The following is a 24,017-nucleotide window of genomic DNA, read 5'->3' as shown; positions in this document are numbered from 1 at the left end:
AATGAAGAAGGAGGGGGAGGAGGTGCTCCAGGCACCAGAGCAGAGGTTCCCCTGCAGCCCGTGGTGAAGACCATGGTGAGGCAGGCTGTCCCCCTGCAGACCATAGAGGTTAACGGTGGAGCAGATATCCCCACTGCAGCCTGTGGAGGACCCCAAGCTGGAACAGGTGGATGCCTGAAGGAGGCTGTAACCCTGTGGGAAGCCCGCACTGGAACAGGCTCTTGGAAGCACCTGTGGAGAGAAGATCCTACGCTGGAACGGGTTTGCTTCAGGACTTGTGACCCCATGGGAGACGCATGCTGGAGCAGTTTGTGAAGAACTGTAGCCTGTGGGAAGGACTCACATTGGAGAAGTTCATGGAGGACTGTCTTGCATGGGAGGGACCCCATGCTGGAGCAGGGGAAGAGTGTGAGGAGTCCTCCCCCTGAGGAGGAAGGAACAGCAATCTGTGATGAACTGACTGCAACCCCCATTCCCCATCCCCCTGCGACACTTGAGGGGGGAGGAGGTAGAGAATTTGGGAGTGAAGTTGAGCCTGGGAAAAAGGGAGGGGTGGGGGGAAGATGTTTTAAGATTTAGTTTTATTTCTTCATTTTTCTACTGATTTTGATTGGTAATAAATTAAATTAATTTCCCCAAGTCGAGTCTGTTTTGCCCATGACTATAATTGCTGAGTGATCTCCCTGTCCTTATCTTAACCCATGAATCTATTGTTATATTTTCTCTCCCTTGTCCAGCTGAGGAGGGGGAGTGACAGAGCAGCTTTGGTGTGCACCTGGCATCCAGCCAGGTTCAACCCACCACAGGGACCTGTTTAAGATGGGCTGCAGTGGTCCAGAGCATAAGTTTCCACTTCTTCCTTGATAAAAGAATTCACTGCTGTGTGAGTCAGTTGATCCACTTTTTACTTTTACTTTAAATCTATCTTTTTACTTTTACTTTTTTTTTAAAAAATTTTTTTTGTTTTGATAAGATGATCAGTTTTCAGTGGGAACAAGCTCTGAACTGCCTCTATTGAGAGCCTTGTGAAAGACATTGTATTTCATAGAATCATAGAATGTGTTGGGTTGGAAGGGACCTTTAAAGGTCATGTAGTCCAACCCCCCTGCAGTAAGCAGGGACATCTTCAACTAGATCAGGTTGCTCAGAGCCTCAGCAAGCCTGGCCTTGAATGTCTCCAGGGATGGGGCCTCCACCACCTCTCTGGGCAGCCTGTTCCAGTGTCTCACCACCCTCATTGTAAAGAACTTCTTCCTAATGTCTAATCTAAACCTACCCTGCTCTAGTTTAAAACCATTGCCCCTCGTCCTATCGCTACATGCCCTTGCAAACAGCCCCTCCCCAGCTTTGTTGTAGGCCCCCTTCAGGTACCGAAGGCCGCTATAAGGTCTCCCTGGAGCCTTCTCTTCTCCAGGCTGAACAACCCCACCTCTCTCAGCCTGTCCTCATAGGAGAGGTGCTCCAGCCCTCTGATCATCTTCATGGCCCTCCTCTGGACCCTCTCCAACAGGTCCATGTCCTTCTTGTGCTGAGGGCTCCAGAGCTGGACTCAGTACTCCAGGTGGGGTCTCACGAGAGCAGAGTAGAGGGGGAGAATCACCTCCCTCAATCTGCTGGCCACGGTTCTTTTGATGCAACCCAGGATGCGATTGGCCTTCTGGGCTGCGAGTGCACATTGTTGGCTCATGTCCAGCTTTTCATCCACCAGTACCCCCAAGTCCTTTTCTGCAGGGCTGCTCTCTATCACATCATCCCCCAGCCTGTATTGATAATGAGGATTGTCCTGACCCAAGTGCAGGATCTTGCACTTGGCCTTGTTGAACTTCATGAGGTTTGCACAGGCCCATCTCTCTAGCTCGTCCAGGTCCCTCTGGATGACATCCCGTCCCTCTGGCATGTCAACCGCACCACTCAGCTTGGTATCATCTGCAAACTTGCTGAGGGTGCACTTGATCCCACTGTCTAAATCACTGATGAAGATGTTGAACAGCACTGGTCCCAGTACAGATCCCTGAGGGACACCACTCGTCACCCCTCTCCATCTGGACATCGAGCCATTGACCACTACCCTCTGTGTGTGACCATCCAGTCAGTTCCTTATCCACCGAACAGTCCACCCATCAAATCCATATCTCTGCAATTTAGAGAGAAGGATGTTGTGGGGGACCATGTCAGAGGCCTTGCAGAACTCCAGGTAGATGATATCCATTGCTCTTCCCTTGTCCACTGATGTAGTCACTCCATTGTAAGGATTTACTAAGTCCTCAATTTGAGGATTTAGTGATCTTGAACAACCCGTGTCTGCTTTATTGGGCCTCACGCTTGAGGCTTGAGAAGCCCATATGTTAGTATGAGCAGCCACTGTAAAGGAATCTGATGGAATGCCCCACGCCAGCCTGTACTGTCACTGGCAGGTGTTATGACAGAGATAGCATTCCAGCCCATCAGGAGAAGATATAGAATTCTGTTTGTTACACAAAATAAGAGGCACCGTGGCATGGGAGGGAGGAAGAACCTTTCCATGTATGAAATCTGTGCAGTGTGCTGCAGGAAAATCCATTTAGTTCTTCACAAACATTGGGTTCCCAGCATCCAAATGGACATAAGATTTACTATCTATATTCCTTGTGTAACAAGGGTGAAAACTACACACGCAACTCCCTCTCTGAAATGCTTAAACACCAATGCACACAGCACGGGGAATAAGCAGGAAGAGCTGGAGATCTGTGTGCAGTTGCAGGGCCACGATCTCATTGCAATTACTGAGACATGGTGGGACAGCTCACGTGACTGGAATGCTGTCATGGATGGCTATGTCCTTTTCAGGAAAGACAGGCCAGCGAGGCGTGGTGGTGGAATTGCACTCTATGTGAGAGAGCATCTGGAATGCATCAAGCTCTCACTAGGGGCGGATGAAGAGAGGGTTGAGAGTTTATGGGTAAGGATTAAGGGGCAGGCTAATGAGAGACACTGTTGTGGGTGTTTATTACAGGCCACCTGATCAGGATGGGGAAGCTGATGAGGCCTTGTACAGACAGCTGAAGGTAGCCTCACAATCACAGGCCTTGGTTCTCATGGGGGACTTCAATCACCCTGATACCTGCTGGGAAGGCCACACAGCCAGGAATGTCCAGTCCAGGAGGTTCCTCCAGCGTATTGATGATAACTTTTTGACACAGGTGGTACAGGAGCCAACAAGGAAAGGAGCACTCCTGGACCTGGTACTGACAAACACAGAGGGACTGGTGGAGGACATTAAGGTTGGGGGCAGCCTTGGCTGTAGTGATCATGAGAAGATACAGAGTTCAGGATTGTGGGTGGTATTCACAAAACAACAAGAATTAAAATCGCAACCTTGGACTTCAGGAGGGCTAACTTCGACCTCTTCAAGAAACTGCTTGGAGAGATCCCATGGGCTAGGGCTCTGGAAGGCAAAGGGGCTCAAGAGAGCTGGTTGGTATTCAAAGACCACTTTCTCCAAGCTCAGGATTGGTGCATCCCTAAGAGCAAGAAATCGGCCAAGGGACGCAGGAGACCTGCATGGTTGAGAAGGGAGCTTCTGAAAAAGCTCAAGTGGAAGAAGGAACTTTACAGCACGTGGAAGAAGGGACTGACCGCTTGGGAAGATTACAAGAATGCCACCAGAGCGTGCAGGGATGAAATGAGGAAAGCCAAGGCCTCCTTGGAATTAAACCTGGCAAGGGATGTCAAGGTCAACAGGAAGGGCTTCTACAAGTATATTGGAAGCAAAAGGAAAACTAGAGAAGTTGTGGGCCCGCTGTTGAATGAGACAGGAGCCATGGTGACAGAGGATGCGGAGAAGGCAGAGTTACTGAATGCCTTCTTTGCTTTGGTATTTACTTCTCAGGCCAGCCCTCAGGAGTCCCAGACTTTGGAGAAAGTAACAGGGAAAGAGGAAGACTTCCCCTTGGTTGAGGAGGATCAAGTGAGGGATCAATTAGGTCAATTAGATATTCACAAGTCCATGGGCCCCAATGGGATGCACCTGAGAGTGCTGAGGGAGCTGGTGGAAGTCATTGCTGGGCTGCTCTCCATCATCTTTGAAAGGTCCTGGAGAACAGGAGAGGTGCCTGAGGACTGGAGGAAAGCCAATGTCACTCCAGCCTTCAAAAAGGGCAAGAAGGAGGAGCTGGGGAACTACAGGCCGGTCAGCCTCACCTCCATCCCTGGAAAGATGATGGAACAGCTCATTCTGGGCATCATCTCAAGGCATGTGGAGGAAAAGAAAGCTATCAGAAGTACTCAACATGGATTCACCAAGGGGAAATCATGTCTGACTAATCTGATAGCCTTCTATGATGGCATGACTGGATGGATAGATGAGGGGAGGGCAGCGGATGTTGTCTACCTTGACTTCAGCAAGGCGTTCGACACGGTCTCCCACAGCATCCTCATAGGGAAGCTTGGGAAGTGTGAGTTAGATGAATGGACAGTGGGGTGGATAGAAAACTGTCTGAAAAACAGAGCTCAGAGGGTCGTGATTAGGGGCACGGAGTCTAGTTGGAGGTCAGTTACGAGTGGTGTTCCCCAGGGGTCAGTACTGGGTCCAGTCCTGGTCAATATATTCTTCAGTGACCTGGATGAAGGGATAGAGTGCACCCTCAGCAAGTCTGCCGATGACACAAAGCTGGGAGGGGTGGCTGACACACCGGAAGGCTGTGCTGCCATACAGAGAGACCTGGACAGGCTGGAGAGTTGGGCAGAGAGGAACCTTATGAAATTCAACAAGGACAAGTGTAGGGTGCTGCACCTGGGGAGGAATAACCCCATGCACCAGTACAGGTTGGGGGCTGACCTGCTGGAGAGCAGCTCAGTGGAAAGAGACCTGGGAGTCCTGGTGGACAACAGGATGACCATGTGTGGAATAATTACTAAATTGGCCAAGAATACAAAAATACAGCATTGTTCACACATTAAGGAAAGTCATAAAGTCAAGAGGCTTCTGAAGTAGAATACAGCCGCAGCTGGCACGCGAAGAATGCAACATCTGCGATTCCCTGTACAAGGTTGTTTGCGAAACTACACGAGGGATAGAACGGAACGCGCTTGTTCCGTGGCCTTCCCTTGTGACGAATAGCAGATATGGGGACGAGATGGTACTACGGAACTGATAAGCGGCCTACACACTACCCAAGCCAACATTTCATCAAATGTTGATGAAATGCTGTCCTTTGTGCGAACTTTGCTCACCACAATGTACCAAAACACACCTCCATCCCGGAGGCTATCCGCCCCCGAGGTGCGAACACTCCTCCTTGAGTACATTAATCATAATAAAAGTACGTATGACTAAAGTCACTCAAACTCCACTTTGAAGATAAAAAAAAAAGTATAAAATAGCCCAAGAGAGAGGGGATGTCAGGGAAGACACCATCGCGAAGAATTCCATCGCTGATTTCCGGGATCAGTCGACGGGCTGAGCCTTTCTTCCCCCCTCCATAGGGATGCCTTTGGGTAAGACTTCGATTACACCGAGTGCTTTCTCAGGGACTTAGAAATTTCTCTAGAGAATCTCTACCCTACATTTATAGCCAGGCTGTATCGTTTATAATTTTGTCGCGCGTTTGTATACTTAACAATATCTTTATTTGCACGTACTTTGCAGACAGTGTATTTATCACCGGCAATCCTAAAGAACCTGTATATCTGTTGTTTAAATAAACTGCACTGTTTAAGTAGCTAGCCGTTTCGCTTTCTCACTGAACACGACCAAAGACTCGAGAGTGGCCATGCTAGTTCATGAGCACGACTAGACTGAAGGTGCAGTCCACTATTAGTGTATCCAAATCGTAATAGTTTAATACATATTAAACGCGATTGGACTGATAGTGCTGAATTGGGCATCACTCAGAATTTAAACCTAGCCACACCTAGCCTCCCACCTCGGTGAGGAGCGTTAGAACGCAAGGGGGTTTATCTTCTGCCAAAACTGCTTGGCCCCTTTTCACGCAACACCATGAGCCAGCAATGTGCTCTTGTGGCCAAGAAGGCCAATGGCATCCTGGGGTGCATCAAGAAGAGTATGGCAAGCAGGTCGAGGGAGGTCATCCTCCCCCTCTACTCTGCCTTGGTGAGGCCGCACCTGGAGTACTGTGTCCAGTTCTGGGCTCCCTGGTTCAAGAAGGACAGGGAACTGCTGGAGAGGGTACAGCAAAGGGCTACCAAGATGATTAGGGGACTGGAACATCTCTCATGAAGAAAGGCTGAGGGACTTGGGTCTTTTTAGTCTGGAAAAAAAGACAGCTGAGGGGGGATCTTATCAACACTTATAAATACTTAAAGGGTGGGTGTCAGGAGGATGGGGCCAGGCTCTTTTCAGTGGTGCCCGGGGACAGGACAAGAGGTAATGGGCACAAACTTGAGCATAGGAAGTTCCACCTAAACATGAGGAGGAACGTCTTTCCTTTGAGGGTGGCAGAGCACTGGCACAGGCTGCCCAGAGAGGTGGTGGAGTCTCCATCTCTGGAGACATTCAAAACCCGCCTGAACGCGTTCCTGTGTAACCTGCTCTAGGTGACCCTGCTCTGGCAGGGGGGTTGGACTAGATGATCTCCAAAGGTCCTTTCCAACCCTACCATTCTGTGATTCCTCTTTTTATTCTATAACATTAAAACAGCTATTTTATTAAGCCATCTGTCATCATGCCTTTCTTATTGAGATCTAGGAAGAACACTGCACCATCTCTCTCTTATTTCCCCCTCACCCCCAGTGCAGCACACCTTCCAATCCTGGGGTGCCAGGCACCTAAAAATACCCCACACCACTACTTGACTATAACTGTAACATGTCACAGAGAGTAGAATTTACCCAGATTTCTAGCCAAAAAACTTTCTTTAATCCACAGAGTGTAAATATTCTCGAAAGATTTTGAATGTAGAGCAACCAACAAAGGAGAAGAAAAAACAGGAGGGAAAAAGCCATTTTGGAAGGTGCCCACATACCACTGATGGTTACTATATCAGGTTTTTAGAACTTAAAGTTGTCAAAGTGGTATGTGCTAAGATTCAACAATAAGCTACACAGTATAAAATACCTGCAACCACACATCTATCTACTATATAACAATTACTTAAAGCTTATATCCCATCATTAGACATCGCTAGATAAATCTTTCTAGGTCATCCTGTATTAACAGGAACAGTTACCATAGGTCATCATTCCAGGCCTTAAAATTCCACTCCAACTTAAAAACTTAAAAAACTTAAAAACTCCACTCCACTTAAAATTCCACTCCAACAGGAACAAGTTTATAATTAATATCGCATGCACTGATAATGTGCTGAGCAAAGAGCCAGTAACCACACCATCTTTATTCCCCACACCACCCCCCTTTGTTCCCCCCCATTATTCCCCCCCCCCCCAATAGTTTTTTTCATTATGTGTCTACTACAGGCCGCCTGATCAAGGGGAACCTACTGATGAAGCCTTCTTCCTCCAGCTACAGGAGGCATCACACTCAAAGGCTCTTGTCCTGCTGGGGGATTTCAACCACCCCAACATCTGCTGGAAAAGTAACACAGTGAGCTGTAGACAATCCAGGAGGTTCCTGGAGTGCCTTGATGATAACTTCCTAAGACAGGAAATACACAGCCCTACCCGAGAGGATGCGATACTGGACCTCATAGTCACCAATGCGAGTGAGCTCATTGAGGATGTCAAGATTGGAGGCAGCCTGGGCTGCAGTGACCACGCACTGGTGGAGTTCACAGTCCTGAGGGATACACGCCAGATGAGGAGCCTAATCAGGACCCTGAATTTTAGGAAAGCAAACTTCCAGCTCTTCAAGGAGTTAGTCAATAGGATCCCCTGGGAAACTGCCCTCAGGGACAAGGGAGCAGAACAGAGCTGGCAGATCTTCAAGGACGCTTTCCACAGAGCACAAGAGCTCTCGATCCCCAGGTGTAAGAGAAATCAGGAAAGGCAGGCAAGAGACCAGCATGGCTGAGTTGAGACCTGCTGGTCAAACTAAAGGGCAAGAAGGCAGTTCAAGCAGCATCAGATGTCCTGGGAAGAGTATAGGGATGCTGCCTGGTTATGTAGGGATGAGGTCAGGAAGGCCAAGGCACAGCTGGAGCTGAACTTGGCAAGGGACCCAAAGAATAACAAGAAGGGCTTCTAGAGGTATGTCAACCAGAAAAGGAAGGTCAAAGAAAGCGTACCCTCCCTGATGACCAAGAATGGCAAACTAGTAACAACAGACAAGGAGAAGGCTGAGGTACTCAACTTTTTTACCTCCGTCTTCACTGCCAACCTCTCTCCTCACACCTCTCGAGTAGGAGGACTGCAGGACAGGGACTTGCGGGACAAAGTCCCTCCCACTGTAAGTGAAGACAAGGTTCGCGACCACCTGAGGAACCTGAACATATACAAGTCTATGGGACCTGATGAGATGCACCCCAGAGCCCTGAGGGAATTGGCTGATGTAGTTGCTAAGCCACTCTCCATGATATTTGAAATGTCATGGCAGTCAGGTGAAGTTCCCTGTGACTGGAAGAAGGGAAACATTGCATCCATTTTTAAAAAGGTTAGCATGGAGGACCCTGGGAACTACTGACATGTCAGCCTCACCTCTGTGCCTGGGAAGATCATGGAACAGACCCTCCTAGAAGCTATACTAAGACACATGGAAGACAGGGAGGTGATTTGAGACAGCCAGCATGGCTTCACCAAGGGCAAGTCCTGCCTGACCAACCTGGTGGCTTTCTACAATGAAGTGACTGCATCAGTGGACAAGGGAAGAGCAATGGATATCATCTACCTGGAGTTCTGCAAGGCCTCTGACATGGTCCCCCACAACATCCTTCTCTCTAAATTGCAGAGATATGGATTTGATGGGTGGACTGTTCGGTGGATAAGGAACTGACTGGATGGTCACACACAGAGGGTAGTGGTCAATGGCTCGATGTCCAGATGGAGAGGGGTGACGAGTGGTGTCCCTCAGGGATCTGTACTGGGACCAGTGCTGTTCAACATCTTCATCAGTGATTTAGACAGTGGGATCAAGTGCACCCTCAGCAAGTTTGCAGATGATACCAAGCTGAGTGGTGCGGTTGACATGCCAGAGGGACGGGATGTCATCCAGAGGGACCTGGACGAGCTAGAGAGATGGGCCTGTGCAAACCTCATGAAGTTCAACAAGGCCAAGTGCAAGATCCTGCACTTGGGTCAGGACAATCCTCATTATCAATACAGGCTGGGGGATGATGTGATAGAGAGCAACCCTGCAGAAAAGGACTTGGGGGTACTGGTGGATGAAAAGCTGGACATGAGCCAACAATGTGCACTCGCAGCCCAGAAGGCCAATCGCATCCTGGGTTGCATCAAAAGAACCGTGGCCAGCAGATTGAGGGAGGTGATTCTCCCCCTCTACTCTGCTCTCGTGAGACCCCACCTGGAATACTGAGTCCAGCTCTGGAGCCCTCAGCACAAGAAGGACATGGACCTGTTGGAGAGGGTCCAGAGGAGGGCCATGAAGATGATCAGAGGGCTGGAGCACCTCTCCTATGAGGACAGGCTGAGAGAGGTGGGGTTGTTCAGCCTGGAGAAGAGAAGGCTCCAGGGAGACCTTATAGCGGCCTTCGGTACCTGAAGGGGGCCTACAACAAAGCTGGGGAGGGGCTGTTTGCAAGGGCATGTAGCCATAGGACAAGGGGCAATGGTTTTAAACTAGAGCAGGGTAGGTTTAGATTAGACATTAGGAAGAAGTTCTTTACAATGAGGGTGGTGAGACACTGGAAGAGGTTGCCCAGAGAGGTGGTGGAGGCCCCATCCCTGGAGACATTCAAGGCCAGGCTTGCTGAGGCTCTGAGCAACCTGATCTAGTTGAAGATGTCCCTGCTTACTGCAGGGGGGTTGGACTACATGACCTTTAAAGGTCCCTTCCAACCCAACACATTCTATGATTCTATGATCTTCCTCAACTCGAGTTTTTTTCCAATGGCCTTAAAGCATGTCTAATTATGAACAGTTGACTTGTACAGTTCTCAGTGTACAGTAATTGAAGTAACAATCAAATGTCAGGTGGATTAACACTTTTGAAGATAATGTGTTAAAATACTGGGTGACTTCTCAAATTATTTTGTTTTCATTTGGTAGGGGAGCATTATTCTTACAAAAAGCTTTGAATAACAAATCAGATGATATTCATATATTAATTTATATTTTCCCCATACAATATTCACAGGGTCTTTTTGTCTTATTCAAACTTATTTTTTCCTCCCTTCAAACTAAAACAAGAACTAACATTTCAGGACAGGAAAAGAAATTATGTAAACATAAACCATGCAAGAAATATTTGAAAACTTTCACAATTTCAAACACAGCTCTGTCTCTCTAAAATTTGTATCATGTTTTTCATAACCCCAAAATAAAGGCATTTTTAAGCTATTGCTGCATATTATACAGCATCATACCAGAGGTTTGGTTCAGATACCTAACTTCACTGCAAAATTCAAGTCCACTAAGCCTCAGCAGGAATAATATTGAGCTAAACAGTCCCATTCAAACGTTAAGAAAAATTAGACATGTATGTGACAGCCAGGTAATACTTTGCTTACCCCATTGCTTACCAATTTTGACAGTACACAGAACTGACTTAGTGGAAAAAAAAAAGTTTCAATTTTTGAAACAAATTTTTTTGTTGTGATTAAAGCTACTCAACAAGTGATATTCAGGCTTCAGAAGATTATAGTGGACACAATCAAAATTAAATCATGTTTTTATCTAATTCTTGCACCTAAACTGTACCATTTGTATAATGAAACAAAAAAAATACTGAAGATCAGTTGCTGAAACATAAGGATAAAGCATATATGTACAATCGAGAATATTGTGTGCAGGCATAAAAAGAAAGCACTGGCTTTTTTGTTTTCTGATCTTTGAGATTGTTACAATTTCAGGGAAGCTTGCACCTCAAGGAGTAGACTGCAATATTGCAAGTTCAATATAAGATAGAAGGACATTATTCATGATTTTGAATAGAATATACATTAAGCTTTTTAATACCCCTGTGACCTTTTAACTCATATCTGAAGTGTTAAAGGTTTTTTTTTCTTCAGTTCTGAAAGAGTAGTTTATCAGCTTACAACAGAACAGGGAGAACTTTTTTTTGAACTACCACACCATTTTAAAATTAGGTTGTCTTATATCAATTATGCAGAGTGTCTGAGCGTCACTTGGACATGTGTATGTGTAAAACGTCAATTTTTTTTTTTTTGCTGGAAATAATACAGGCAATTAATGAAGATTTAGCATTCTTTCTCCGCTTGCTGAAAACTAGTTTAAGTGGAGTCTTTTGAATTAGAGTTAGAATTTTTTTCATCTTAGTTTTGTTTGTATGCACTTAAAAATTGGTCAGAGTTCATTTATTCCTCCAGAACCATATGATGAAGTTTAGCTTTATTTTGACTACCTCAATTCAAGCTACTTGTATGTACATACATTTACTATCTTCCACATCCAAATAAAACAAGATTTTATTACAACACTAACTGAAGACATGAGCAGTGGAAGCAATGCAGCTAGAAATCTACCAAAAAGATACCCCAAAATATTTAAAATATTTCATGACCATTAACAGAAGAGAGTGGCAATTACATGCACATGGCCATAATGTGTCAGTGCACCAATCGGGGAAATAAAGTTCACAGCACTCACGCAATGCAGTATTAGTATCAAACGGGGTTCTTAAAAGGAAAACAATTTAATAAAAAGCTTTGCATGTGCCTAATGTATGCAATGTAACTGTCCAGTGCTGGTGCTGTATTGCTTGATAAAAATCAAACTATCTCTGGTCTTAAATCTGACAAGCAGCAGCACAAGTATAGAGATCACACAGCTTCAGCGACAGAGTTACGAGATTCCCTATTTTATTGCATTTTTAAAAACAACTTGGAGATTTAAGTTTTTGAATAGAGAAAGCACATTGCCTGAGTAGTCTCAGTTTAGAAGTTTAGTAAAACATTGTAAAAGAAGAAATGCATTATATTTTAATGTAGAAAAGTGTGTATTGAAGCAAATGCACTCAAGTATAAAATTTATCAGGTTTTGAAGGTGGAGAATTACCAGGCAGGTGGAGAATTTGCACCACCATGTAGTATCAAGCTTGCAACAGTTTTACAGATAAGCAAAGGATATGATTGGATTTTTTTTTTGTTACAGCAAATCAAAACAGTGCAATACATCTTGCAACTACAGTTCATCCCATTAGCTTATTTATAATCCAATACATTCGGCCTGAAAATTTAAGTCAAATAAAATTTTCACGACTATTGTCCTTCATATCAGGCACTAGATTGTTGGGTTCTTTTAAAGCATTATACCACAGATGGGTAATCTTATTGGTAAAGTCAAACTCAATTTTTATTAAAATCAGCAAAACCAAAGAGAGGCTGGTCATTGACAGATATTTAATACAGGTATCAGAAAACATTAAGTTTACTCTATATTTCAAATTGGGTGTCCCTTTCATAACTTTTGGTGCGTGTTTTGAGATTTTAATCAATGAGGAGGGATAGACATTTAGATGTTTCACATATTTAGTTCCTTTGTACCTACAATTAACTGGAGAACAGTAATTTCACAAGTGAATAGCATGATGACCTGAAGCATTATCACTACCAGTTATGATCCAACACGGGTTGTTGTGGTTCTCTTATCTGAGAAGAAGCTTTTGAGGAGAAATACCTGCCCAATACTAACTACAAGAAGAATGATTGCTTCCCCTATTGACCAATATGCTACTCTTGTGTTTAAATCCTCTGCTCTGCTGCGGCCTTGTGCTTCTCTCAACCGGAAATGAGTCTGATAATCAATGACAGACTTCAAAGCTTCATGAATTGAAACACACGCAGACTCCATCTAGAGAAGCAAACAAATACACAGCTTAGTTAAGAACCCTTCTAACACTTGTTCTATGAAGTTTTGTGGTTTGATATTTAAAATTAGGATTCACATAGCTTTACAGATGAAAGATTATCTCGGTCCACTGTCAGACTGAAATACTATAAATCTAACATATTAATCAAGTTTTAAACACAGAAATGTGACTAAGTACCAAAGTGTCCAAAACTGCAGACCAAATAAAAAGTAATGCACTCTAAGAACCACAAACTGAATATTAAAATTCATGCATGTTTGGGTTCAAAAGTGAATATAAACACTGTATTGAAATATGTCAGAGATCCAACATTTGTTAATTCCACCTACACCAGCAAAACAAGCAGTAAATCTCTCTCCAGATTTAGATAGCTAGTAAGTTTTTTATATCATTAAGACGTGCATAGTACATATTAAAACTCTTTTAGATTTCAGAAGTATGTGATTCTTCATTGCATAATTCTCAAGCTTCAGTTTCACAAAAGCCTGAAATCTAGATTGCTGACCTCAACATGTTCTTTTGGCATGAGACTCTTCTATTAGTCACATATGTAAAAAATGATTAGAGAAAGGACAACTCAGTTATTTTTCAGTGTTTCTGGATGCTCCCTACCATATTCATATAACAAACAGTCAAGACCAAATTGCCCAAGTGCACTTGCCATCTTTCATAAAAATCGCATTCCTTTTTCTAACCTGAAAAATCTTAAACTTTTCAATCTATGTACTACAGGCTTTCCAAGACCTAAATCATTTTACACATAAACTACGTCCATTTTCAGTTTATCTTCTGAAAGTAAGAGTCAGTACCCATGATTGTCTTTTGACCATCAAGAGATTAATGAGTATCTTCAAAATACTTACATTTTAGAACAACTAACTAACTGGCTACCCCCTAAAATTCAGTATTTCCTGAAGATCAAAAGCACAATCTATTATAAAAGGAAGTGTTTGACACCCTAATAAAAACCACTGTCAGTTACTTATAACTGTGTCAAATCAGCTTTTCAAGTTGATGACTTTCAGGACAGGTGTCTGAACAAGTCCAAGATATTATTCTAAACAAAATTCAGGAAGGGATTTCATGCATTAAGTTCTGCCATTTGTTTCACTGCTAAATTATAGAGCCCTCTGCTACTCTGCAGCAGGGATCTTAAATTTAAACTAAGTCTAGTTTCAGGGATTTACCTTTTACAGTCCCTGTGAAAGTCTGACCACATTTGGTCATACTACAAGCCTCAAGAAAATTGCAATGGAGAACCTACTTACCAAAGATGTGTTATGCTTTGAAAGTTAACTTCCCCTTTCTCAAAGATCTGATTTGCATTAAGTATGCTACAACCCATTGATAAACTTTTTCTTATACCTTCTCCCACAGCCTGCAAAGATGCTGGATCTAGAATCTGCATGTTCTGTGTTCTCAATACTTTCTACTGGTGCCAAAGTAACAACCAACAAAAACCCCCAAATACACAAAAAACCAAAACATGTAACAGAATGCACAGAATGAAGATTAAAGAAAGCGCGGGGAGATAGGGAGCTACAGGATCAAGAATCAAAAGACAACATAAAGCAGACAAGAAAGGTGATGAGAAAAAGAGATAGAGATACGAATTATAACTGAATTCACAGCAAGTTACCTACTTGTTACAAATCTTTAGCCACTGCAGACTTACATGGGGTAAAATCGAGTGAGTAAAGTAGATATTCAGGAAGTGGCATTTCTACCATTGAGTTCAAACTAGTAAAATAGCGGCCATGTCCAGCATTTTAAAATGTTTTTTTTTTTTTTTTAAAGTGAAGTTTGGTAACAGTTATAGTGTAAGAACGTTAGTGAGAATTCGTGAAGTGACTATTCCAAGTGAAGTTGGATGGTTTAGTTTGGGCAGAAGTGGTGTAAAGCTAAAATTCTGAAGAAAGAAGGGTACATTAAAAAATTAAGTCTGGAGCAAGAATACTGCTTTGCCACTTAAGTGTTTTATAAATGATATATCTAGAAGCCAGTTAAGTATGACAGATTTTGTTCATTTGTTTATTTTTCTAGAATTCTCTTCCCATTTTAAAAGTGACAGTTAAATAAGAGATCAACCATTCAAGTCTTCCCCTCAAAAAAGACTCTAAACTATATTAATATAAAAACAAATTGTTCTCAAAGTTTTTCCAAAGTTCAGGAATTTTGAAAACCCTGATCCATTGATATTTTACACTTTATAAAATCCACACTTCCACAGACATAGAATCATGACATAAAAAATTTCCCTTAAACTCTAGGCCACTGTATATTTTCCCTAATTTCCACTTAAACACTTGGTAATTCCTCCTCAGCTCTGCATTCTGCAAATCCTAATTTTCAGAAAAGGTTCACTTTTAGTAACTCAGGTTATTTTAAAGAAGCTCCAACCCATTCATTTTCAACAGTAATATAGATATCTAATGCAGCTGAATTTGAAAAACATTCCCTCCACCTAACAGCTGCTATCAAACACAATATTTTACCTGAGTAAGTGCAGTTGCTCTGTTCTCACTAGGAAACAGTGGTGGATCTTCTCCAACCTGGAAATCAAAGTACACAGTTTTGTGTGTGAAAGTAGAGAACTCATTACTGAAGCAGAATTTGTATGTTCCATTTCTGGATGCAGTAAATGTGAAACTATCATATTGTTTCTTCATCTCTTTGTATAATACAGCACCATCAGGACCTTCCAACCGACAGTCAACATCATAATGACCTCCAGTGATCACCTGAAAACAACAAGAAATTGTCTTAAGCAGAACAGACATCCAACTAGCACCTCCCCCAACTAGCACCTCCCAATTGTTTGATCTGACAAATGTTTTAAAATAAAATGCATTAATTTAAAAATCTTTCAATACAAGTTTGCAAAAATCCTCATCCTATGGAAGACTCACAGAACAATTCAAAATAAGATCTTTTAAATTGAGGATATGTAATATCAACTATGTTTTCTAACAGTTTATGAGGGAAGTTTTAGTTACCTCATTTTAAGATACTGGTACTATAGCAAAGGTTAGAGCAGATGAAGTTAGATGAGGCAAAGACATTACTGAAATAAATCAGTAATTTACTATATCCACAAGCCCATCCATGCAATTTATTCAGCAAGTTGAGATTGCCAAAATGCAATAAACCAGCTCCTTTGCATATGGCCTAAACTGTCTAACTAGCCTATTCGGTCAAGCTACTTTATGTTGCAGGAATGGTGTATGTTGAGTAGAACAGGTATTACAGCCTGGCTCATTTTCATATGTTCGTGTAAACAGAATTTTAGAGGTTCTGCTGCCTCACTCCTGCACATTTAATGACAGTATTTCTTTCCAACACCAGCACATTCAGATTGTGCCTACAAGCAACTCAAAACTTCATGATTGTCTCAAGTACCATCAGCCTTTGATTGTTGTCGGTCTATAGCACAATGTTCTGTAGAATCAGACTAGCTATCCTGTCTCTGCAGCAAGAGCAACTGGCAGTTTAGGTATTCGTAGCTTACTATTCTAAGTTAAATTTAATCCTTGCTCCAAACTTCTTGCCTTTAAGATAAGGCATCCTGAAGGATCGAGAGACTTCTATCCAAAGGCACAACCCTTTTTATATACATACAGAAGCTTTCTAAAATAGTAGACAATTTATTTGAAATATTTAAATATTTATTGAAACATATAATGCTATAAAGATTTATTCAGAGGTGCCAAGCACCAGATACAACATTTCAGATAGGCTGTTTGTATAATGTAGTTTGAGTGCCCACCAATTTATGTAGGTATTAAGTTATTAAAACCCTAATATTAATGATCAAAGTGAAATAACAAGAGATTCCCCGGGGACCAAGGGAAGTAAGGAGTACCTGAAATTCCAGGGTGCACTTAGTGCCCTGGACAATCTCCTCATAGAAGCATTGCTTGGCGTTGTCAGGCAGCTCGAAAGTGATCTCAGAGGCCCGTGCCGCGCAGGCCACCAGCAGCAGCGTCAGCCACCCCCACGGTCCCGCGGTTCCGGAACCCCGTAATAGCATCACTCAGCGTACAAAGGGGACTAATGATAACAGAGATTGAGCCGAGCGGAAAGAGGGCAGCCCTGCGTCGGAGGCCAGCACGCGCGGAACCCGGAGGACGATGTCTGCGGCACCAACCAGTCACGACAGAGAAACCCAACTGAGGAAGCGCACTGTAGACCCGAAAGCAACCACGGCGCCTAGTACCGCCCTCAGAGAAACACTTCCGGGTGAGCCCCCATAGTTTTATAGACGTGGTGTTCAGCGTGGAAGGGGGCATTCCCCGCCTCTCCCGTTCGTGGTTGCGCGTTTGCTGCCTGGCAACGGTTGCCAGGGCGCATGATGGCCTGGCACCACCGTGGGGCCCGTGCCCGGCCGTGACACTAGCGAGTCGAGGTGGTGTCCACGTTCATACAGACGACCCCTCAGCACCAGAGGTACCGTAGGTGCACGCGCTAGGGCTGCTCATCCTAACTTTGTGCTGAGGGGTACTCAGATTACATAGCTAATTTACAGATATTTAGCCAAGTACTCACACCTAAGTCTCTAGAGAATTCTCCTCTCTGTCATACCTGCAAGGCACAGTCCAGGTTCCCAAACGTATCAAAACTTTTGGCTCTATGTCTACTGTATGCAATTATCCAGTGGTTAAACTGTTTTCAAATTCCCTTGAGGCATGGTTTAGAGCTGAAATAGTGGACTCCATTCTCCAAATGCAAGTGAAAAGTGTCTTAAGTACTCTCTCTCTGTATATCTTCGAGTTACTGAATACACAGGGTTGAGTTTCAGAGTTGGAGTTTGACTTTATATGTCATTTAACATTCATTGCTCCAGAGAGATAAAGTGTAAGATCAAAATTAAGTTCTGCTGTTTAAAATGTTCACACTGGCTGTGGGAATATCAGATTTAAGTTCTACTCCAGTGAATATTCAGTTATTTTTACAAAGTAAAACAGCTTCAGAAGAAGAAATCAAAGATGACCCTGTAGTGATCCTGACTGAAAAACCATTGTACATTGAGAAATTAGTGATCCACATAACAGGTAACCTGCTGTACTGGTTTTAGCTGGGATAGAGTTAACTTGCTTAATAGTAGCTTGTACGGTGCTATGTTTTGGATTTGTGATGAAGACAGTGTTGATAACACACGTTTTAGCTATTGTTGAACAGTGCTTCAAGGCATCAAAGCTTTTTCTGCTTCTCACACTGCCCTGCCAGTGAGTAGGCTGGAGATGCACAAGAAGTTGGGAGGGGAGACAGCTGGGACAGCTGACCCCAACTGACCAAAGGAATATTCCACACCATATGACATCGTGCTCAGCAATAAAAACTGGGGGGGGGGAGTTTTGCTGGGGCTGCTATTGCTCAGGTACTGGCTGAGCATCGGTCAGCTGGTGGTGAGCAATTGGGGTTTTTTTGCATCACTTGTTTTTCTTGGTTTTGGTTTTATTTGTTGGGGGTTTTTTTTCTTCCTTTTTTTTTTTCTTATTAAACTATATTTATCTCAACCCATGAGTTTTTATGCTTTTACCCTTCCAATTATCCCCCCCATCCCACTGTGGGGAGAGTGAGAAAGCAGTTGTGTGGTGCTTAGCTGCCTACCGGGTTTAAACCACAACATGTGAGTAGGCCCAGGCCTATGCTCTGCTGTGCTGCATGTACAGCTTGGCCTTCAGGCTTGTGTTGTGTTGCTCAAACTCCTTGGCCTCAGGATAAACTCAGCCAGTTCACTGTAACAGAGGAGCCTGAAGGCAGCTCCCACTTGGTACTGGCGATTATGCCACCTGTGTGTCCTTGCCTTTATCTATGTCCCGGTTTGAGCAGCACAGGACTAATTTTTCTTCTAATGCCTGGGAAAACGGCACTTTTAGAAGAATCTAGCATCTGAATTTGTGAAAATATTTACTTTATAGCCAGCTATGGTATGTAGGTTTCAAGGTCTCAGTGTTTTCAAGTTAGCCAGGTGCAGGGATGAGGAGGAGCAAGGCCTGGGCACTTGACCCAAGCTGGCCAACAGGGTTATTTCATACCATGAATGTCACATTCAATATAAATTAGAAAATTTGCTGAGGAGTTTCTCTCTCTTCCTTAATAGTTGCCATCCTGAGAACTTCTTGCCCCAGTGACGGACCCCTGAGGCCTTCCCTTCCTCCCAAAGCTGTAGTATTCGCAGTGTCCGACATTTTCTATCCACTGTTGGCAGTGCACAGCTTCCTACTGATATAATTGGCTGAGTACAATCCTCATATATTTCATATTGGTATCGGGATCAATATTGGTTCTTTAGTATTATTAATTTTAATTATTTAGTCTTATCCTATTAAATCTATTTGTATTTCAACCCTCGTGTTTCCTTGCTTTCCCTGATTCCCCTTTCCGGGTGGGGAGGGGTCATCGGGTGATAGAATAATTCTCTAAATAACAATAAATTTTTGTGGGTTTTCTCAAACCATAACAGCCAGGTCTCTCAGCCTTTCCTCATAAGAGAGGTGCTGCAGTCCCTTGATCATCTTCGTAGCCCTCTGCTGGACTCTCTCCAGTAGTTCCCTGTCCTTCCTGAACTGAGGAACCCAGAACTGGACACAGTACTCCAGATGTGGCCTCACCAGGGCAGAGTAGAGGGGGAGGATGACCTCCCCCGACCTGCTGGCCACACTCTTTTTAATGCACCCCAGGACACCATTGGCCGCCTTGGCCACAAGGGCACACTGCTGCCTCATGGCAGCATGACTCCCAGGTCTCTCTCTACAGAGCTGCTTTCCAGCAGGTCAGCCCCCAACCTGTGTTGGCGTATGGGGTTATTCCTCCCTAGGTGCAGGATCCTACACTTCCTCTTGTTGAACTTCATTAGGTTCCTCTCTGCCCAACTCTCTAGCCTGTCCAGGTCTCGCTGTATGGCGGCACTCCCAGTTTTGTATCATCAGCAAACTTGCTGAGGGTACACTCTGTCCCCTCATCCAGGTCATTGATGAATATATTCATCAAGACCGGACCCAGTACTGACCCCTGGGGAACACAACTAGTTACAGGCCTCCAACTAGACTCTGTGCCGCTGATCACAACCCTCTGAGCTCTGCCATTCAGCCAGTTCTCAATCTACCTCCCTGTCCACTCATCTAACCCACACTTCCTAAGCTTACCTATCAGGATGTTATGGGAGACTCTGTAAAAAACCTTGTTGAAGTCAAGGTAGACAACGTCCACTGCTCTCCCCTCATCCACCCAGCCAGTCATGCCATCATAGAAGGCTATCAGGTTGGTCAAGCATGATTTCCCCTTGGTGAATCCATGTTGACCACTACCGATGACCTTCTTTTCTTCCACATGCTTAGAGATGATATCCAGGATGAGCTTTTCCATCACCTTTCCAGGGATGGAGGTGAGGCTGACTGGCCTGTAGTTTCCCAGGTCCTCCTTCTTGCCCTTTTTGAAGACTGGCATGACATTAGCTTTCCTCCAGTCCTCAGGCACCTCTCCTGTTCTCCATGACCTTTCAAAGATGATGGAGAGTAGCTTCGCAATAACATCTGCCAGCTCCCTCAGCACTCACAGGTGCATCCCATCAGGGCCCATGGATTTGTGGGTATCAAGTTTGCCTAAATGATCTCTAACCTGATCCTTCTTGACCAAGGGAAAGTCTTCCTTTCTCCAGACTCTTCTCTCTTACCTCCAGGGTCTGGGATTCCTGAGGGCAAGCCTTAGCTGTAAAGACTGAAGCAAAGAAGGCATTCAGTAACTCCACCTTCTCTGCATCCTCTGTCACCAGGGCACCCCTAGTCTTCTTTTTACTGCTGATACACTTGAAGAAGCCCTTCTTATTGTCCTTGACATCCCTTGCCAGGTTTAATTCCAAGTGGGCCCTTGTTGGAGTGGGAGACAGACCCGGCGTAACGATGGAGTCTCAATATGAGTATGATCGTTCTCCCTTTATTCAAGTTTTCACAGAGTATATATAGACAGGCAATAAGAGCACGCGCTAGCGGCAGCTATATGATTGGCTTACAGTCTCTGTTCACGCACTGTCCATGCAGTTCATTCACAGATCAGATTGGTTACAAGAATTCACATAGTAAATTACTTAGTCATTAGCACAACATGTTTTCTACCTTCTCAGTTCCTGTTTTTCCCATGTACTAATTCCATCTTCTACCACCTGTTTTGCCCTTAATCTAATCTCTCATAGTAGGGAGGCTGGCTCACGTGACCATTTTCTCTCAGACACATTCCTACAATCCCCCCTTTTTCTTCTTGAGCCAGCCAGACCTTATGCATGGCATTTTCTATCATGTCAGTCACTTTGCGGAGAACACACGAGGCTACCATAATCAATAATAATATAACCAACAGTAGCATGAGGCCTTGCTTTAGTAAGTCTGATAACCATCCTGTTATACCCCATGAGTTTGACCAATCATCGAAACCATTTTTGACCGCTTTTAATTTGGACATTTTATCCTTGTTGTGACGCTCTTAGCAGGTTATATACTAAACACAATTAAAAACAGAATCGAAAAGAACCCTGCTAAGGCAATAAATACCCAGATTCCTAAATTTAGCCCAGAAAGCCAATTTCTTTGGATTTACCCATGAGAAATCCTTTTGTAATATTTCAAATACATTGCGGTTGCTGACAGCACAAGCGACCCTGGAAAAACAATCGTGGTAACATTTCGATCATCATAGTTACTGGTTTTGAAAGGGTATGTGGCAAAAATACCCACTCTAATGCAGTCAGGCTCTGTGCATCATCCCACTGTCCTATCAGGGCATAAAGTTGAAATTCTTGTAGGAAGGTGTTCAATGCGTCTTGCAGCAGTAGTAGACTATATCTTATCTTGCAACATGCTGTGATGCCTTCTGAGCTGTTGGGGTTAATGAACATAAAACTTACGGGGGGGGGGGCAGACACAGTGCTTCAGGACATCCCCTGTACCTTCAAAGTGTGCTCATGTTTCTCTCCCCCTCTCTGACCCGAGACAGCCTCCTTATATCCTGCACTGGACTGAGTGGAGAAGTACAGGCCAGAGTCACTGCATGCATGGCCAGTGCATGCAGCAAGTCCCACCAGACTCTCCTGCACTGGACTGAGTAGAAAAGTACAGGCCAGAGTCGCTGCACACGTGGCCAGTGTATGCAGTGAGTCTCACCAAACTCATGATCCAGCTTTGCTAACAGCAGCTGTCTGATACGTGACTACATTGTTGTAATCCCTTCTTGTTATCTTCTTCTGTGAAGGTCAGGTTCTCATGGATACACACATAGTTTTTAGAGCAACATATTCTACAACTCGTACAAGGGTACGATGCAAAGCGGCATTTACAGCTGATCGTATAATGCTTATTAAACACAGCAAACAGCATACTAAACATAACAGACAAATTCCTTCCACACAGGCAATGAGTATAATTTGCTTCAACCAACCCCACCCCCAAGTCCATCCAGCAAAAAGATTTTCAAAAGTGGTCTCCACAAGTTGCTGGTTCGGTCGGTGCAGTTCTTGCAACTGGGCATGGATGGATGTGGAGTGGTCACTTAGATTCATGCAATACAGTCCTTTAAGATCTTGACAACCATGTCTGTGAGCTGAAAGCAAAAAACCAGTAGCAGTTCTGTTTTGCAACATCGCATATCGAATACTATCTACATCTAGCAATAACTCAGAAATAGCGGTACTAGTAGCATTGTTAAACTTATCCTTGGCAGCAAGAGAGTCCTTGTTATCAAGAATCCTTGGCAGCAAAAGAGTCCTTGTTAGCAAGAGCGCATGCGGACTCCCTGTTCTTGCTGGTACTGTGCTTTGATCTTCTTCCACAACAGGCCAAGATTCTCAAGCAGCTAGATAAGGTGTCCGTGAGTCCATTACAGGCTTATGTCATCCAAATGTTTTTCTTGCCAGCACCCGAGACTGAATAACAATTGGTGTGATATATGTGTTTTCCAGCACCCAGGTGCGAGTCCCTTGAGTGTATTTACAATCCTCCTTGCCGATTTTCCATTGCTTTCCCATATTCCACCCCCTTGCTCAAGAGACCGCTTCTGCTGGGTTCATTTTAGTCTCGCAGGGTATAACACAGAGCAATCTACTAAGGCATGCAACAACACATACACATATAGGAAAAAACCCAAAAACATATCTCTATGGTACTGCTTTGAATCAGGTGTCCTATTTCTCTTTTTCTGATGCTTTCTCGTAATGCTTATGGCATACTTTTGTGCTAACGTGGCACATTTCCCATCTAATTGTTCCTGTTTGGTTTCTTTTTTTTTTTTCTTTTTTTTTTCTTTTTTTTCTTTCTTTTTTTTCTCTTTTTTTTCCCCTTTTTTTCCCCTTTTTTTCTCTTTTTCATTTTTTCTTTTTTTTTTTCCCATCACTTACGACTGACATAAAAGTCTGCCTTTGCAACAAGAGCTCAGTTTCTCATTTTTCCTTAAGTTTCTCATTTTCCTACAGAGCATCCTATAGACTTTGTCTCAACTCCTTTTCCCAATCAACCATGACCTTATAGACAAACAACAAACAACCAGCGATACGCCCTGCACGGGCGAGCTGTTCCCGAGAGTGTAAATGTGTCGGCTCGTGAAAACTCCCCCAATATTTCAGGACTTCCATCGGTTCTACAGCCCATCCTGGTGTATCTGCCTGGGGCGCGCTCGCCTTACGTCTAAACATTGTGTATATACAAACTTCTTCACTTGACGGAGTGTCAGCCCTAGATGCATACGAGAACAGTACCACACCGGGCAGAACACCTGCTCAAGGGGAGTCACCTAACGACACTGCACACAACAAAAAGCAAACAGTAGCACACATGCCGATCGGCAGGTATAAGCTGGTGCCCACACACACTTACACAGCAGACATACAAAACCAGCACTTCTATCTCAGGGAGACAACTGGGGAGGGGAGGGGGCGTGGGGGTGGGGGTGGGCAATGGCAGGAACAAACAGCTCCGGCTCTGTCCTTCTCTGCTGACATTCTGCCTCCTCCATCGGCCTCAGGTGGAGCAGAGGGGCTCAGCAGGGGATCGTCCCAGACCTTCGGACCTGGCCTGTTCGATCCCCCTCCCGTGGGTTGTAATGCTGCAAAAGCCCCGGCTGCCGTGGCTCGCTC

General features: G+C 44.1%; 1 protein-coding gene across 2 annotated transcripts; it reads right to left on the bottom strand.

Annotated features, from left to right (window-relative positions):
• Positions 1–10,754: 10,754 nt before the first annotated feature.
• LOC141735483 (transmembrane emp24 domain-containing protein 7-like) lies at positions 10,755–17,129 on the bottom strand. 2 transcript variants are annotated; one of them, XM_074568349.1, is made up of 3 exons: positions 16,761–17,129; positions 15,394–15,639; positions 10,755–12,879 (listed from the first exon to the last, which is right to left on the bottom strand). In XM_074568349.1, the coding sequence occupies exons 1-3, from the start codon at positions 16,926–16,928 to the stop codon at positions 12,643–12,645; spliced, it is 651 nt and encodes a 216-aa protein (XP_074424450.1). In that variant the 5' UTR covers positions 16,929–17,129; the 3' UTR covers positions 10,755–12,642. The 2 variants fall into 2 exon arrangements, with proteins under 2 accessions (XP_074424450.1, XP_074424451.1); XM_074568350.1 differs by having other exon boundaries at positions 11,243–12,879; positions 15,394–15,450; positions 16,761–17,127.
• Positions 17,130–24,017: the final 6,888 nt, after the last annotated feature.

This window comes from Larus michahellis, chromosome W (genome assembly GCF_964199755.1).
Source record: "Larus michahellis chromosome W, bLarMic1.1, whole genome shotgun sequence".
NCBI lineage: Eukaryota > Metazoa > Chordata > Aves > Charadriiformes > Laridae > Larus > Larus michahellis.
This window is presented reverse-complemented; position numbering and strand designations above follow the sequence as displayed.